At 36.3% G+C, this 20,091-nt stretch overlaps 1 protein-coding gene across 1 annotated transcript in view; it reads left to right on the top strand.

Annotated features, from left to right (window-relative positions):
• LOC133528819 (tetratricopeptide repeat protein 28) overlaps positions 1 to 20,091 on the top strand; it is a 115,262-nt gene that overhangs the window by 80,106 nt on the left and 15,065 nt on the right. Inside the window, exons 8-9 of the mRNA XM_061866287.1 lie at positions 19,002 to 19,247; positions 19,694 to 19,857. Of these exons, the coding sequence (XP_061722271.1) occupies positions 19,002 to 19,247; positions 19,694 to 19,857 (410 nt within the window). The remainder of the gene's footprint in view (positions 1 to 19,001; positions 19,248 to 19,693; positions 19,858 to 20,091) is intronic.

Genomic DNA, 20,091 nt, shown 5'->3' with positions numbered 1-20,091 from the left:
GTAGATATAATCCTTGATTGCTAAGGATATACGATTTAAAGGCTTAAAATACGAAGGCCACGGTTTTCCATTACCCTATAGCGATCATTGTGTATGGCCCTAACTGGGCCCCAGCCGAAGCCTTCGGAAATTGCAAGCACAACTTTTGGGCCAGAAAAATTAAGCCGAATAACTTCTGACGCGCACACGAAATTTTCAGGCCTATAACCGCGAAAATCGAAGTTCGTCAATTGCGGGCATTTTTCTCTATCACTTTAATTACGTTTTAGTGAAAGTAAAAGAGAAAGATCCCCGCAATTTGCGAATTTCGATTTTCACGGTAGGCCCTCAGAGACTTATGAGAACCTTTAGAGCGCCATTTTCTTGGCCATTTTGCTCATCAGTCTAATTAAAACTCGAATCCCAAACAACTTGTAGATATTTTATAAATGTCGCATCAATGAGATCTAGATAAACCGCTGTTATGGCGAAACTCTCCTTTTACTTCTCATCTTGCAAATCGCCGCGGTAAAGTATAAACACGTAGTTTGCATCTCTGAATGTTAATTCATTGTTAATGTTGTTCTTTGACCCGCAAATCGAGTTAAATAATGCACGGCACATATTTACAGGCGATGAACGTATGAGCTTTGCATGTTATTAGCCTTTGATGCCGCTGCCGCACACGGCGTATGATAATATTGGCGAGCATTCTGACGGGTCGAGTCGAGTTGCAGGGTGGCCCAGCGTATCCTGATCTCTGGATCTGAAACAGCTATTCGTAATTGGAGAGCGACTTATATTGGGTAGTCTTCAATATGAAGGACATTCAACAGGAGAGATGACTGAAAGCGTCGCGATGACCACAGAATGGAGTTTTTTTTCTATGTAAAAGAGATCTGAAACTCACTACTTATTGGCAACCTAGACCATTTTATACAATAATAGGTTATGGACGACGGGTCTGACCTAGTAGATAGTGACCCTGCCTATGAAGCCGTTGATCCCGGGTTCGAATCCCGGTAAGGGTATTTAATTATTTATTTGTGTGATGAACACAGATATTTGTTCCTAAGTTATGGGTATTTTCTATGTAGGTATTATATAAGTATGTATTTAATCTATATACGTATATCGACGCCTAGTACCCATAGTACAAGCTTTGTTTAGTTTGGGGTTTGGTCGATTTGTGTAAGATTGTCCCCAAATATTTAATAGGTAAGTATATGTAGATTATCTCTTATTACATTATTTCTTTTAACTCTTGATAGCATGCTATAGTCTCAATAAAATACTTTGAAAGTTAATTACTCGAGATTCGAGATACTTACGCCCTAATTTGTGATACAGACATTGCTCCAAAAACTACTTAAGACATTCTCGTTTTGAACTGGAATGCTGCCGGACCAGCGAATACATTGTAACTTGGATGTAATAACTCTTTACTGGCCGTCATTGGACTCTATATATTTGGAGTAAGGTTTAAATTTTCTCCGTTAACACTGTAGACAATGATACGGCCGAGTTCACGAACGTCTATACAAGCCAACGTTCCAAAAATATATTTACACGACCTTATTGTTATATTTACACGACCTTTTTGTTATATTTATACGACCTTTTTGTTATATTTATACGACCATATTATTATATTTACACGACCTTATTGTCAGTGTCTTAGAGGCGTGTAAATATATTTATGGAACGTTGACCTGTAAGATGTTTGAGAACTCGACTATACATGTAGATACAGTATATGTAAATACCCTATAGTTTCCAATAGAATTTCCTTGACAATTTAAAAAGCCTGGCAGCTATTGTTTTATTTATTAATGGTATGCACATGCGTCCAATTGTCCGGTTTACAAAATACACTCACACTCTTTGACATTCACTGTTAATGTATTTATAATAGGTTAGTATTTTTTTTATTAATAGGTCCAGTGCCATTAAAATAAATACATAAATATTATAGTGACATTCTTAGACAGTGTAGTGTTGTGGGTACTCAGACATTGATGTATATAATATACAAATACTTAAATAGGTACATAGAAAACAGCCACGACTCAGGAACAAATATCTGTGCTCATCCCACAAATAAATGTCCTTACCAGGATTCGAACCCAGGACCATCGGCTTCATAGGCAGGGTCACTGCCCACTAGGCCAGACCGGTCGTGAAAATTCTCCCAAAACCTTAAATTATTGCTGAAAAAAAAGTACAGAAAAAGATATTTTTTTATTACAAAATACTAACCGAAACTTGAATTGAGCCAACATCAGACCTGAAGGCCTACCGCGAACCACGTTCGACGTGTTGCCTCCCTGTCACACTTACGTACGAATTTACAAGTGCGACAGAGAGACAACACGTCGAACGTGGTTCGCGGTAGGCCTTCTGCTAGCATGAGTTGCACGTAGGGAATGCAATCCCGCACGAGGAATTTAATCCCGGCATTCGGCGGGACTGACAGTTCTTAGTCCCGCGGGATCCCGGTATTTGCGGGATCCCGCAAGACAATGTAAGATTTTACGAATTAAGTACAGTGTAACATTAAAAACAACGTTTTTTACTGAAATTAAACAAAATTTAATCAAATTATTTATTAAACTTCTTAAAGAACCAACATTAAGCATTATAACAAACGAAAATTTAAACAAATTACACATTACAATAAAATAAGTCAGACTCAGACAATTCAGACATTATTTTGGAAATAACTACGCAAAAAAGTTAAAGTATTAATTGTGTCATCAGCCAAACGGCTTCTGACCTTGCCGATTAGGTAGCCAGCAGCAGAAAAAGCTCTTTCGGCTTCTACGCTGGTCGGAACAATAGACATTAACGAGTCATAGGCAAAATAATTCATCTCCTTCCGTATCAAAACCTCAAGATTACTATTACCAGATCTAGGCTGAGGTGTTCCTGGAGTTTTCAAACGTGTCAGGGTCAGTTCGAGTTCATCCTGAAGCGATATTGGTGCTGCTGATGTTGCAGAATGTAACTCTAGATCAGCGAGAGGTACGTCGTCATCGGAATCATCAGCAGTAGCGGTGGTTTGTTCGTTTGGTGGTTTGTTAGATACATTCGGGCGAAATTCTCTCCCGCGTTCCCCCGCACCGCACCGCTCTACGCTTCTACCGGCGTTAAGAAATTATACTAGTTGGCGCGTGCCCGCGCAACGAGTAACACGTATGAACTATGTCGCTCCTCAATCCCGCAAATCCCGCGGGATCCCGCTAAATTTGCGAACGAGATTAGTCCCGCATATTGGATGCGGGATCCCGGTATTTCGGGATCCCGGTATCCCGGTATTGCATTCCCTAGTTGCACGCGAGTCCATACTTGAAGTCAGGTCTGCTGCTAAGATTTTTTCTTTCCATAGAATAATTTCCATTCCTTGCATGCATCTGAATCGATCGTAAAAACAGAATAATATTATAACCCCTATTTATCTTTCATACAATGTATCAAAGAACTAAGCTACCTCATTAACCCCGTAATTGTTGCTAATAGTTTATTTATTGCGCCGTTTATTTTATTTATTTGTGAATTCAAACCACACCGTACCCTCTACTGAACCGGTGAGCAACATTGTTGCTAACCAGTGTAGATAGATTCAGCGACAGACAACCGATTATAAAGTAATATTGTTTAATAGAAACTTGTAAAAAATCATATTCATATTCGTTTATTTGTATTAATTATACATTGTCAGTGTTACATTTTTATTAGGTACATAGGTGCAAGATAGATGTCAAACATAATTACATTAGTACAAAGGAAGATACAACAATAAAAATAAAAGAAACATGTCATTATAAAGAATAATTAAAAACAATAGATTAATAGACTATTCTATGCACACGATTCAATGGAGCGACATGAGTCTCGTGCATTATTTGCAGTGTAAAATTTACACGATGCTTACAAAATATGTGTCTATTTGTATAAGTATCTGTGTGAGTTTATACTAAAGGGCTTATTACGTATTAGGGGAACGATCGGCCGCGACGTCGGCCCCGATTTCGGGCAAAAGGATAATTTTCCGTTTCACGAAATATTAGCCCATCATTTACAATATTTCTTGATGTAAAAAACTAGTTCAATTCGATGTAAGAATATTTCGTGAAACGGAAAACGATCTCGCTTGGGCGCGAAGTCGGTGCCGACATAGGCCACGACCGTAAACAATTTCTTTTACACTTTCCTAAGACCCTTAAGACCCTGCACTTACTTACAATCTTTCTGGTTTAGCCAAAGGGTTGACTGGTAGAGAATTTGTAGCAATTGTAGGTATACACAGTGTAACAGGAGGAACCTGAAAGATTTTAACGGTATATTCCTGATCACATTTAAAGACTAAAATGTCATATAAACTTTTCTGGATTTCACCTAGTTTCAGAGTTATACCAATAGAAAAAATACTTCTTATTGTTACTTAGTGCACAACGCCTTTTTTGATGGCGATGATGCCATTATAGGGCGCAGTCTAAATATCTCTATTGATAGATGTCAAAAAGGGACACTAACACTATGTAAAAAATTGGTTTTACGAAAAAAAAAGTTAAAATTCGTTTCAAGTGCCAGTTATACCATAACATTTACTCTTTGTGTACGAAAACATTTAAAAAAAAAAAAATATTTTTGGTGAAATTTAATATTTTTTCCTGTTTTTGGCTTCAGAAGTACGTGGTTAAATTCTTTCGGGTTCCTCGTGTTGCACCGTGTATTTATAACCAGTTGGAAGAATGGTCTGCTAACTGTCATCTTCATGGAACATGTTTAGAATCTCATACAACATTACTAATCATCAGGAAATGAACACAACATAAATAACTATACCTTCGCCATTACAATATTCTTTCTCGGTCGCGCTCGTGCCGCAGAATCATGCCGTCTTTCTCGTTTTTATGTCTACAAAAATACATAATTTTACCACAGTTGTTAAAAGTATAGACTATATAGACCCAATTAACAACAGTTTGCTTAATGACGACAAATATATCGGGCTGTTTATTTATAAGCCCCGTCCTACCACCCATAGAGAAAGGAAGTAAAGGGTTCATAAAACGATACTCTTATTACCTACTTCCTCTGAATGCCGCCCATAGACGAGCAATTTTGTACCATTTATGAGTCCAGTACATTCATGTAAAAAACGTTTCTTGAATGATGTACCTAATTTGCAATTAAAATTTATCTACCACTTCGTAATGAAATTCAAACAGACATTATGACAGTAAGACTAAATAGGATGACATTACTAATTATAATATCTTGCATACTTTTGAATAATAAACTGATTAATATCGGTTGACAAAAAATAATAAAGCAACGGATTTACCTACTTAGGGTAAAAAATGCATTAGTATTATGAGTAATCTCTATTTAATATTGACCTCGGATAATAGTTATTTGTTTTACAAAGGAACAAAGTTGTTGATTAACCCCTCGCTTGTGCTAATGTTATTTCAAGGCTCGAGGGTTAAACAAACTTTGCCCGACCAACCGACCGAGTAAAAACATTTTTCAGCTCACCAACCCGAGGAAAATATGTAGTAACTGTAAAACACTGCAAATCTAATTCAAATGAACGCTATTAAATCTTTATCATTCTTAACTCACTTAAAAATCAATTTCAGCAGCCAAAATGAGGAAACAACTCAAAATTTGCATCAAATTACTTTGCTACTCTTGGGGTCAATGCCAATGAGTATTTCGGAACTTATGTATATGTACGAAATATTATTTAATATTTACTTGGCGCTTTTCGGTGAAGAAAACACCGTGAGGAAACCGGACTAATCCCAATAAGGCCTAGTTTCCCCTCTGGGTTGGAAGGTCAGGTGGCACTCATTTTCGTAGAAACTTAGTGCCAACGCCATTTCTTGGGATTGGTTGCCACGCGAACCCAGGGCTCCCATGAGCCGTGGCAATAAGCCGGGACAAATGCTAGGAAGAAGAAAAGGAAGATATCGCGTGTACTGACCAGTTGACCCCCACCGGTAGACACGTAGATGCAAAGGCTGTCTGGTTTACCACGAAAATTGTAAATAGTTCGAGAGATCGGGATATATAATTAAACTAGCTTATGCCCGTCACTTCGTATGTGTAGAATGATGATGATTGATAAAAACGATTTTATGTCCTTCCTCGACCCTCAAACTATCTCCGTACTCGTATTTCATCCCAGTCGGTTCAGCGGTTTAATCGTGAAGAGATAATAGACAGACAGACAAAGTTACAATCGCGTTACAAAGTTATAATATTAGTATTTATTAGGGATTCACGATATAACACATATGCAAATTATTTCATCGTACCACTTTATCACTACTAGACAAAGCCTTTTCCAAAGTAATTCCCACTTAGAGTTTGTATTAAAAATTTGTTAGACTTACATAAAAAGTTGACAAGGGGAATATGTATGAAAGTAGTCACGAATCAATTATGGGCAAGGCATAACATTCCTTATTTTATTTTGTACGACGAACAATCAAACCCTCTGGAACAATTTCAGGGGTAATTCTTAGCGCTTGCCGAAGGCTCGTCTTGCTTGGTCAACGGTACCAGTAAAAATATATTATTATAAAATATATATTATGAAAAAGCCATTTGTTTATTTATGGGAGTTCCTTCAATTTCAGTATTTCGCAGTAAAACGTGAAACAAATGTTATGTCTTGACTTATTATAATCATTAATTAATACAAAAATAAATCTTGATTTAGGATAGGATCTTGACATACACGGTGCAGCGCTATCTATTTTAATTTTACATTGAAAACTTAAGTTCTTTCTTTACTTTAGATTAATTACAAGAAAAATCTTGATGATAGGTTGGTTCAAAATGTTGTCATACTCAGTATTGGCCGAATGTTCATTAGAATTCACCCTTAACCATTACAAATTGAACCGTAAACTGTAACCGTCACTGCTGCACTGGTCATACTAGTAGGTACGACTTTTGGTTAGCAACTGTCATTATACTAAGTACAGGTAAATATTAGAACTGGTTGGGCTGGCTCGGTAATCGATCGGAATGACTGGCCAGTAACAAACAATCGTAAGAAATATTTATTTAACACGTTCCGAGCCGATGGCGATGGACAAAAAACCGCGTCGGCCGCAAATAACCGCGAAATGTTGCCAACATTCAGGAATCCACCGTAATCCGAGAATAACAATAATTACTCGTTGCCACTGGGGCCGTATTCGTACTTTACAAATTGTAACTTAATTTGACATTGTATTAACACTACTCATAGTGCATCTCTCTTGTAAGTAAAATCAAAAGTAGCGTATCAGACTATGCGTCAAAAGTATCTACTGATAGCGTTCTTTTTCCCGCTTTAATATATTTTTAATTATATTGATCCTAGCGAAAAAGTGAATTAATTATTTTGTGTACAAAATTTTATGTGGATTACATATGTAAATGAGCATTTTTTGCTATGGGCCACCGTTTACAAGTTATTTACGAAAAAAACATAAAAGGAACCTTATAACTTTGAACCCCTACTACGCCGTTTGCTTCACCTCTACACACTGGTACTTTTAGTATGTTATTTAATTTAACACACCATTTTCTACAACAGCTATGCCAAAATTCGCTTATACACGAATGAGTTCCGCTATATTTCCTTCATTTGGTGGCCTAAACTGTTTCAGATAGCTTTGAATGCAAACTGTCGTGCTATATCTCTAATTGGAAAAGTAATCGAGGGTGGCAAATACTTTTGGACCGTTGTTTCATACGCTACTATTCATGCTGACATACTTATTATATTTAAACAGTAGCGGGGCTAAATACTCCCCTATTTATCATCGCAAAGTGTGAATGTCATGTTTCTTATGCAGACCAATAGATAGCAGGCCCTCAGACACACAAGGAAATGAGCGTGGATTGTAGGGGGCAGCACATGCTTATGGCCTAAAGTCTCATTCGCAATAAAGTCAAGGTTAAGCTCTAGATTCAAGCCACAAACTCTTCAATATGTAAAGTCCCTATTGGTACGATGCACTGGAAATGATTTCAAATCAAGTTAAGATCATTAAAGTTCGAATACGGTCCTGGCCGAGAACAACTGATCGGCGGCCAACGCTTGACAGTAGTTAATAAATCTTTGTGTCTATATACCTGAGGTCTCGTCGGGGCAAAGGTTTAGATGAAAAAATTTATGGACAATTTATCTTTACCTTGTTATTTATTGAGATTTTATTGTCTGGAAAGTATTGAAAGTATAAATACATTACCTACCTTCGTATGTTTGAAGAATTAAAAGTCAATGAAAGAACCAGAGCTAACCAACTAGTTTTAGCAGATATTCAAGTAGGTACTCATTATACTCTGGCAAGCTTTGTAAGTAAGTAAGCTTTGAAAAATGTAGGCGTGAAGAATCGATCTCACACAAATTTTAAATTACAAAATACAAAAAAAATACAAAATTTGGCGCCTTTTTCGACGGGCAAGGCTTGCTTGCCATAGTTTACTTGTCTAATTCATAGGAAACTAAACTGAACATACCATGCCATACCATATATATATGTAAATTATTCTTCTGAAAAAAAAAAAATTTTTTGTTTGGCAATAACAATACACTTAAAACACCGTTGTACCGTTGGAAGCAAAAACGATTTTTGCCATAAAAACTTACATTAAAAACCTTTATGGCCGGCGAATTATTTTAATGGCCAAAGGATAAACAACGAGTTATTGACTCCGGTATTTATTTTATAGCATCAATGTTAGCTATATAGCTTTAAACTAAGTAATTACGAAACTAAGCGTAGGAAAATGAACCTTATGGTTAATAGCGTTTAGTGCCAATTTCAATGTAACTTCAACTGCTCCAAAATTAATAAAATCTGGTTTTAACGAATATCGAATCAATGTTTCGCATGCTACTGTAAAACTGTAGTTGTTCAAAACATGAACTTTAGGTATAAGTCATGCTAAAGTTCAATGTAGGGATGCACTGATCAGTGCTGCAGAATACCAATGGTAAAGGCATCTGCTGTTATAAATGCTTCTTCATTGGCTATTATTGCAAGACTTATTGTTTGCTAAGAAATGTATCAACTCGCAGTAATTGATATACTATAGGAACTAATCAATCAATCTAAACAACCTCTAATCTCTAGGTACGTTTCAGGGGTTTTTCATAAATTTCGAATGAAATCTTGTGTGCGATATCGCGTTCGTGGGACTAGGGGCTCGAGGAGTTAAATGTCGAGTATGCACCTAGCACACTTACTCCGGGAACGTCCGCACTTTTTTCTGCCATGTCTAGGTATTATACGCCGCTTCCACGGTTAGCCAGCGGCACATCACATACGACTTAAAATGTTAAATAAAACACCGTAATAAAGTTATGTACTGGCACCGGCAAATACTTAGCTAGGTACCACATTTTGTTCTACACTCAGGCGACACTAATGATTATTGTAAAACATAGTAAAGATATAATTTATGCTGATGCAATTAAATTTTAGTGTTGCGTCATTACCAATGCCATACGTCAATCTTTCAAATAGACAGCTACAATTTTATTACCTCACCATTTCATAAAATCATAGTTATGTTTAGAGTCAGGACCAAGTTGGTAGCGATTTGTATATACTTAACGGTGCAAGTTTTATTTTCAACGTCAAACTTCTATGAGATTATGACCTTTAAATAACACTTTCACCCTCTGGGCTATCAAAATCGCTGCCAACTTAGCTTGGTCTACTTCTAACATATGAATCACGAAAACTTTTTTTTTCTGTTTATAATAAAACTTTATTCTTCGACTTTAAACTTCGAAAACTGTTGCTCAAATGTTACAAAAAAAGTTTTTGGTCCTTTTCTGATCGAAAAGGATGAAAATATCGATAGGTAAAGCCATGGTAAGTGGTATATTAATTTTCACAGATAATGTAACCTTTAATTACCTCTAAGAGTAGGTATATTTGTAAAAAAATCGATTTAAATTAATCCAAGTAAATATTTTATGTACCATCTTAAATCGAAATATCATTAACTCCCAAGCCTGCATATTTTATCCCGGCGTGTTTCTCCCCAGAATTCCCGTGTAGCGGGTATAATTTGACAGTAACATGTGAGCTTAGCTAGGTTCATTAGCGCATGCCTAGCATAACGCGTCAAGCGCAGGTGCTCTGCGCATGCGTTCTCGCTGCTGCGCGAGGGCATGCGACAAATGAATATCTACGATCTTTTACTTAGTAATAGCAGAGGATATTATTTAACTCTTTACAGGGCACACTTATACGGCAAAAATAGCCCCTCTATAACATCATCTCTTTGTATTTATTTTTAACTTATACAGAATTTTTGAACTTAAAAGAGGCGATGAAACTTGAATCGTGTATTTTTTTACATCTGGTCCGTTAAAAGGATCAAGAGAGAACATTTAGTAGACTCTGGTGATAGCAGCTAAAGACTTATTAATTGTAGACGAATTGTAAAGTCTATGAAATAATCAATGTTCTAAATTTAACAGCTGGTAGATTGTTCTGTACAGCAAAAGTTGACGTTTTCCCTTTCACCGGGTAAAGAAATACGGAAACTTCGTAACTACCTGTATAATATGTATTCATATATAAGTGTAAGTACTGTATGTCTTTTCCAAAACCAGGGAACGTTCAAAAGACCCAGTTTTAATGATCACCTCGCGCGCATTGGCCAGCGATCGGAATGACTTGCGCCTTCGCCATTCGAGCCGCTCGTCAAAGATTAAAAGGGCATATTAACGCACCTATCCGATTGCACGCAGGGTTACCGGTGGTCGCTTTTATTCAGCCTTTATCGTGCTATCTAGATACCCTTTAACCGCCGTGCGTGTATTAATAGACGTGCAGTTTTTAACTTTGTTGATAGTCATCCAGAGGATAAAGAATGTATAATTTATAATAATCTTGATAAGATGCCTATCCTATAAGGGAGGTGTATTGCCATAAAATAACCAGTGATCGAAATGGAGTAAAATACATTTTATTTTATATAACGCAAAACCGAAAATGTCTAATAGGCCTTTCGGAAGCGGAGTGGAACACTAAAATAGGCTAATACATATGTTTATAATGTCATGTAGGTACTGCATCACAAGAATAATGCGAAATAAGTTTTTTGAGAAATATTTCATTTTTGATACAAGCTTATAGCGCCGATTGTAATTTTTTTTTAACAGTCAACTAATGCTCATCTATACAACTGTTAGAAACCCTTTCTTATATCATATCACAGAATTGCTAACCCTAATTGTGCATAAGGTACATCGAATGAATTGAAAATGATAACCTTTACCATAGGCAATAAAAGAGACTTTAGAATAAAATGGTAGAAGCGGTGGGAGCAAAGCTCGCTATTAGAGAAATAATAAGGCAATAGCGCAGAATTATTAGATATTTCTTGGATTAAATTATAATCTTTATTGCTTTATTGAACTCCAGCCCTAGAATGGCTAGAATACTATTGAATAAGGATATATAGTTAGACCGCCCCGCCTCATGTGAGATAGAATTTTCTTTTGTGCAAGTTAAACTATGGTAATTTGTGTTGAAGGTGAAGGAACCTATTTCATTTTACATTGGTTTAAATTTAGTAGCATTTACGTATTTAGTAAGTAATATTTATCTAAAATCAAATACCAAGTTATCCCTTTGACGGTAAATAAAACCACTTTGTAGAATAGGAATGCGGCAGTAAATACCTCGACCTTTATTACTAGCTAATGCATGCGTTTAGTTTTCATGATAGCTCATACACGAACATACGCGCCTATGCAAAACGCAACAAGAAAACAAAAGCAAACATAATAAAGGCTGATAAACGTACGTCTCATTCTCGTATTATTTACCATCGCCGACACAGATTAACTAATTATAAACCTTACTGTGAAGAGATAGGGTTTAGTCATGGTCAGTCAGTGTGGTTGCTAGTACAAAGGGCGCAGAATAAGTAGCACACAATGGGACACCGTGTCAGACGCCGTGCTGCTGGTATGGCAGTTCTCGGTGATAACCATCATATACGGCAATATTCTCATTACTAACCGAGCGCTGCGGACGCACCACCATATGTAAAGCGGTTTTTAAGTATTATAAATTAAAAAAAAAAAAGATTTCTGTGGCCAACCCTATTCCCAGATAGGGTCGGATCTCCTTGTACATCCAGCTGCAAAAATGCAAAGCTTATTAATTAATGAATTCCATTCATAATGAGTCCATACTATCTTGCATCTCGCTGTACATTTGCCCCGAAAGTTCTGATTTGAGCTGTCTGGTTGTTTAGGCTGCCCTGCCTAATCTAATCCTCCTGTTTTTGTACTGCAAGTTGCAAAATGTGTCCGAACCAACGGTTTGTTTTTTTTATTGTCCTTTACCATCATCGAAATATTATCAAAACATAACCATTCCACACCACACAAATAACGCACAAAAAGTGTACCAAATGTCAAATGGATTTTAACCAAAGAAGCACACCAATGTTTTTGTATCGACAAAACCAAAACCTACTCCTGGTAAGTATGAACATTCGATTTGTTACGGAACAGGACAGATTTCATAGCCATTTTGTTACGCGTTACCGGTATTTTTTATGTTAAGTATTTTAAGAGTTAGTCAAAGTAGAATAGGCCTCTATGACCCTGGCTGTGTAAATACTAAATATGTAGTACAAAAGAATATAAATACCTATTAATAATAAATACCTATTAATAAAAAGGACAAAGGATATGAAGAAACACAAAAGTTGTAGATACATAGAGATATTTGTAGGTAAGCATGACCTAAACGTGAAAATTATAAAAAGACCACAACTGAAAATGCATAGCCCCGTAAAAAGGCTCAAAAAGTGAAGTAGCAGGTAGAGTCCGTCTAGACTAAGTTTGCACCAACTTGAGCAGAACAAATTTAAATTATCGTCTTTTCATTTTCCTCCTCAATTTCGACTGTAACGGTTAAATTAAGATTTCGTATGACCAAACTATAATTAGGTAAGTATCTCAGTAGACAAAAACAAGTAGAAAAAATACCTACTATTATACTGGTTCGTCTGAAGCGATGGCTTTGTGCGAGTAAGCGATGGGCATCCCGCAACCGGGGCTCCTAGCTGGAAAGCGAGTTGGTATGTAAATCACCACGTTATCGTATCATGTTGCACATACTTAATTAGTTAGATGGTTGCCAGTCCGATTGCTAGTGCCGTACTTTACTACTATCGATGTCGATGTTTTAGAACCTGTTATTGGAATGATATCGCGTGGTTAAAGCATGTTATGTTAAGATTAAATTGCACGGTTTTAGTATAAACGTAATTGTGGGTTTAAAACAAGGTACTAAATTTTGTCATTTTATCCTAGACGTTTATGTTTAAATAAAGGGTGAGTTTAACTTTATAACAGAGTTTTACATTTACTTTTTAAATATATATGACTGCAAGGAAAAGATACAGATATTGTATTTGTTTAAAGCAATGTCATATTTTACGTACTGCGGGATGTTGGTTTTACACTGTCCTTTGGCGAATTTAATTGATGAACTTAATTGCCTTATTTAGTCGCACGGTAAGCTCAATAAGGCTTGTGTTGTGGGTACTAGGCGATGATATATATATGTATATATATATATATAACAGATAGGTAATATAGGTATATACTTATATACATAGAAAACATCCATAACTTAGGAACAAATATCTGTGATAAACACACAAATAAATGCCCATGCCAGGATTCGAACCCGGGTCTTCCTGCTTCGTAGACAGGGTCACTACCGACTAAGCTAGGAGGTCATTTTTAGCCTTAAAGTAATTTCCTGATGTTACATATAATTCTACACCACACACTACAGCACAGAAAGGCCAGGGAACAGTATAATTTAGCAAATCCTCAGCATGATGAACTTAACGAGCATGCAAAGCGTAAATTATTTTTAAATGTATACTTACTAGATCCTCTCCATTCTGTAACTATAAATCCTCTTATTTAAATAATATCTTTAATAGACTACTAACTTAATAATTAGTGATACTATCTTTATTATCTTGTGATTACAAGCTACTTCATTCACTAATTTTCTAATTGCCCAGTCTTTGAAGTTAATCGATACCCAATGAATTTGATAATAACAACTTTATAATCACTTCCCTGGCAAATGGAAACCATCCAGACAACTAAAATGTACATTCTTTTACGGTTTTACTCTAAAATAGTACACATAGGACCTAGGGTCTAAAAATACGTGAGTTAAACTGTAACTTTACTTTAATTAATTTAGTGTTACTCGTAATTTAATTCACGACAGTTTAAATTCGATTAAGTACTTACATATCTACTTAATTTAACGACCTACGACGACAACGATTTTAGAAGTCGATAGAAAGTCCACAGAAATAGGTCATGAAAATTATCGATATCGATAAGATAACTGTTCAATCCTTAGCGCATTTCGTCGAGACAAAGCTCCTATTGGCGGTGTGTCGTCGGATATTTTTTTTCTCTTATCCTCTAACTTCCTCAGTGAAAGGATGCGCCGCATTCTATGCTTTTATTTGCTTTCGACTCTTTTATTTGTTTTCGTCGGGCTGGGGTTATTTATTCGTCGTCAGTTGTTGTCAAGGTAACTTAAGTTAGGTAATCTGTCAGAAATGTTTTGGTACAGTAAAAAAGTGGGGTCGCGATTTTAACCTTTTAACCGCTTAGAATTTTTCATCTACCGTGCTCGTGTTGCCGCCGGTACGAAGTTACACAAAGTTTTGTCTTTTTTATTAGACTGCGGCGAAATGAGCTGGATAGTGTGTCTTATATACTTACCTATCAGATTACGGCGGTTAAAAGGTTAACAGTGTATTCATGCATGACCGGGTCCCTATATAAATATTTTTAAATCGTGTGTTCCATCGTAGCGTCGAAAGTAGTGTCCATATACTGATGAAAGGGGTGTCAATGGATGCCGAAATCGGTGGCACAGGCTACATTTCTAACATACTTCCAAACGGGCAGAGGTTCTTTGTCTTTACGTACAAGAATTAATTAACCCAATGGTGTTAAAGTTACTCAATTTTTTTACGTGCCGGCGTGCCCGCGGACAACCCTGATTAAGACTTTAAAATAATAAATAAATAACTTTATTTTTGTAAGTACAGGTAGTGCAAATAGTCTAGGTGTCAACTAAAATGATAGGTTACGTTATTTTTACTAACTTGTTGTTGCGCTCTTGTAATATCCACTATGTTAACTGCCACATTTTCAGGATAAACCCTTATGTAGTGTTTTTAGGGTTTCATTTCGGTTTTATAAAATCGGATACATGTCGGAATCTACACAAAGTCTCATAATTGGATTGAGTCATGTTTTCTTCATTCCTGAACCAAATTACTACCCTCATTCTTTCAAATCACAACTGTAAGTGTACACACGTGGTGTTTGCCTATAATTAGCTGAACAATAAGCTTAAGATACCTACCAAATGTACCTATACCTAACAATGTATCATTGTAACCGCTGTTGGCAGACCTTTTGAATAAAGTAAAAAAATAAAATAAAAAATTTATTATATGTCAAATATGCTGAATGAGAGTTGCATTTAAATATAGGCACGAATCAGTCTACGGGTCTGATACACTTAAGGATCTACTACTCTTTGTTTGGAGTTGAAATGGTTTTGACGCGATATCAATACTCAATGGGTGCGATAACCTGTGTATAAAGACACAATAGACCCATTTTCTAACAAAAGGTTATCTTGTCGGCTTGATGTTCATATTTTTTTGCATTCAATACGTACCTTTTCGTATAGTATGCATAAATAAGATAGCAACCAAATAACACACAAACAACTATATAAATATTGCCCTAATCTAATAATGTAGGTATTGTGTTGTGTAGGTGCTAGTTGTGTAATTTACTGCAGCTACCCTAACTTGTTTGGTACGGCAGACAGGCAACAAGGCACATATTACAATTATACCTTATAGACTGACATAACAATGACATACTTATGTATTTTATTTTTAAAACCTAGGAGCCCATTCCACTCGTCCAAGTGTCACTTAGGTATACTATATTATAACTACTTTGACTACTTGTACTTATGACAATGAGGATAATGGACATACCTATAGCCACATCACATTTCTCATTTTGACGAGTTGAATATGCCCCGCATTCTTATTACAGATGATCATTGTTCATTCGTTTTGACGACTGCTAAATACTACAGTCCTATAATTAGTAGTCTGTTGATATTGTTTCCCACGACGGACGACATGGAATAAAAAGAAGTTAGGCGGGATATTTACTTGAAGAGTGGGTTTTAATATAGGTATAATTGCTATGATTCAGCCTAGTACACAGCATTTAAATGGTTCGGTGGAGTTTTCATGGTTTCTATTTCATCAACCCTATCTGCGTTGGTCATGTTATTTATTTATGAGGGAAATGTTTAGCATAAAATTGTTGCGATCTTTGTTGTGTTGCAAGAGGGTATTTTATAGAAATACTTTAATAACCCAAGCAAACTTTTTAACCAACGAATTACAGCAGTTAGCACAATTAAGAATAGAATAGAATAATTTTTATTCGGAAACACAAACAAGACACATTATATTACATAATATAACAAAAACAAAGAAAGTATAAAGTGCCACGAAATGGCCTCATCTCAGCATTAAGGGGCTGTCAACACCCAATGTCCTTGAAATTGATGCTACTTAAACAGTTTTTTAAAAAAGACTATTTGTTTATGCTATGTATTTATGCATGTTTGTTTATAATAGTAGTGTCTAGATAGTGACTTTTATCTCTCTGTACTGATTTTCTTTTTCGCACCAATTGTAAGTTTCTGTTTGGCCCAATGGTTGACTGGTAGAGAATGCCCTAATGCATTAAGTCATCCATTTGTACTTCTTTTTCTATTGTGCAATAAAGGTTAAATAAATAAATAAATAAATATATGTTTTAGTCAAGTAAGAAAAATATATGTTCATATTAATTATATTTCAAAGACCGTGGTTGTATTCGATACATGATTGAACGAAATCGGCTCGATAGAAAATAATTGCAAAGATTGGTCTTAAAATCACAATTAAATGGTTCTATGTCTTTATTGTTTTGACTTACGGGTCTGCTATTAAAATCACAATTTCAAAACATTTATATCTAAACCGCTAACGAGTAAAATATTACACAAATAATCCATTTTTTTTATTTAAATAATTGTTTTATTATTCCCTTGCCCAGGCCCAGTAACATGCGACAGTGCTATCTCATTTACTCCGATACAAATAGACAGTGTGCGCAGGTGCGATCGCTTTGTTAAATAATTCAATATATTGTTCTGCCAATGGAACTGTCGAGTTTTGGGCTAAATCCAACGCATCTTTTTAAATTGCGCTTTAAGAATTCCCCTAACCTTTATCATATTTCTTGTATTTCTTTGAAAGACATGTCACCTAACTGTATCTAAACTCGGACTTATATGAACCCTACTCTCGAACTACATAGGTACCTCTTAAATTTTAAGTATAAGTTGTAAATTTTCACGTTAATCCTCTGGTAATAATTCACAAGAAAGGTCAGAATATCAGACAGTTCATTGCGTCAAAAACATATAACTACAACATCATAAACATAATGAAGACCATAAAATCGCCCGTTATATTAACTGGCCATATAAAATTAGTCTCTATTGAATTAATACCATCGCAAATGTTATATCCTCTTATGCCAATAAAATCGGGAATCTCAGACAGGCACTGAGGTATAAACGTCCTTCGAGAATTTATGATAGCGTCGACCGAGCATTCGCGGCTTAAGTCTATAAAAAGTTATTGTCAGGTCTTTTATAAAGTCTGGACTTATTAGGGCCGATCAAGACATTCCGATGTCGATGAAGACAGCGTACGCCGATGGATCTATTGGTCCCGTCAGTATAGAGCTAACTATGGTTTATGTACTTTGACAACTTCGTTAACAAGAAACGATCAACAGCAATTACTAAGTGTTTCTTACCCCTGGGCAATGTTTTAATACATAAAAGATATACTTATTTATTTACAGACAGACTAGTTTTGCCACCCAATAATCTTATTCACTCTCAAAAGCTTTTAAAATCAACTTTAGCATATTTTGAGGCTAACATTTCTTTTTCAAACTACTTAAACTGATGTAGCACCACTTTTTGCGTGTTGTCTTGAAAATGTTTGGTTTTTAATTTTTATGAGTTATTGTGTACACATATTTTTAAAATGGTTTTACTTTTTTCCATTGACAAAGGGAAAATAAACAAAGTACCGGCCAACAGAAATGCATAAACGTTAACTTAAAATAGCGCTTTGTTTCAATGATTTGCAATGCGCTTCGGTACTAAAAACAGATTACTTAATTGCTTTTAGTAATTTTCTGATCTACTGCGTACTTATACACGCTTAAAGGCTATTCGATTCGTATATGTAATAACTATTACGAAAGCTACCTGTCGTTAACGACCAATAGTTTCAGACCTTAACGCGTTTGTATTGAGCAACTTAATTGTTCTTAGATTAGGCCATAAGTTTAAAATGTTATTGATGAAATTTATGTGCGTTTGACTACTTAATTCTACTTCTACTTATACTTCGTACGATCAAGGCCGCAGACATATCTATGGGTACCTATCCGATTGTTGCTATCAAGTTTAAGAAAAAAATATATACGTACATTATTTTAGAGCTCGGAGTATATAAGCAGGTAATCAGCAGTAAGAACCGAAGAACCGAAATCTTGTATACGTATCGGGGAAAAGTTATTTTCTGTTGATTAACTACTTAATACCTATATCTAGATCTAAAAAAATCACATTAATGTGTTGCGTATTTACTCAAAACAGGACAAATGAACACGATAATGAAACAAATACCTACAATTTTTAAATTAATGCAATCTTTGTGTCAGTGAGATACCTAGTCGTTAAATATGTATTCGTATATATAAAACTCCTCATTCCTATTGTTATAGCTCTGGTTTGTTATTTCAGGATACCCAAGCCGCCGCGGCCGCCCTCACGTCCCTCGGCCACGTGTACACCGCCATCGGGGACTACCCCAACGCGCTGGCCAGCCACAAGCAATGTGTCCAACTGGTGAAGCAGATGGGGGACCGGTTGCAGGAAGCCAGGGAGATTGGGAATGTTGGAGCTGTGTATCTGGCTATGGGAGAGTTTGATTCTGCGGTGGATTGCCATACGCAGCATTTGAGGCTGGCTAGGAGACTTGGCGATCAGGTAAGATAGTAAATAACGGATAACCTATCTCTTACTGAGTTTGGTGAAGTAGGTAAGGTGAGCTATGCGCGGACTTTATGTAATCTTGGAACACAAATGAATAAAAAAAATTTCATACTCGGCGCAGCTCCCTGAAATTGAGATAATACACTTTACTAGGCGGGTCCACACAGAGCGTGCATACGCGCGAGTTTGTGCACCAGGAGATTGCCTCGCGCGTCTGCTCGCTCTGTGTGGACCCGCCTAATGGCAAGTGCCAAGTGTTGGTTGAATTTATCGGACCTCAAGGTACATTTTATTTCCATGCCCATGTAGTTATTGAAGCGATTTGAGTGCTGTAAACTGAAAATAAGTACGTTGTTGATCACAGTTTTGTTATTTATTTATTTATTCTAACTTTTAAATTTGCATGCATACGTAGTGTAATCGAAACTTTTTTCACACAGGTTGAAGAAGCAAGGGCATACTCTAATCTGGGATCCTCGTACCACTACAGACGGAACTTCGCTCAAGCCATCGCCTACCATGAGAACGTGTTGCGGATCGCTCAGAACCTAGGCGACAGAGCTATTGAGGCCAGAGCTTACGCTGGTCTGGGACATGCGGCTAGGTATCTCCATTTATTAATTAAGGTCATGTGGGGTAAGAGAATTCTAGTTTATTTTGCTCGGGGCAAGAGAAAACAGTATGAGGATTACATACAAAAGTGTTTATCTCACCCAGTGTTTCACTTAACTTATCTAAACTTACTAGGTTTTTTAAATACCACGACGGTTGCGAACAAGCATAGGGCCTACCTGATGGTAAGCAATCACCGTCCTTTACGCACGCATGCAAATACAAG

The sequence above is a fragment of the Cydia pomonella genome, chromosome 20 (genome assembly GCF_033807575.1).
Source record: "Cydia pomonella isolate Wapato2018A chromosome 20, ilCydPomo1, whole genome shotgun sequence".
Lineage (NCBI taxonomy): Eukaryota > Metazoa > Arthropoda > Insecta > Lepidoptera > Tortricidae > Cydia > Cydia pomonella.
Note: the sequence above shows the minus strand (reverse complement) of the source record. Positions and strands in the feature narration are given on the sequence as shown.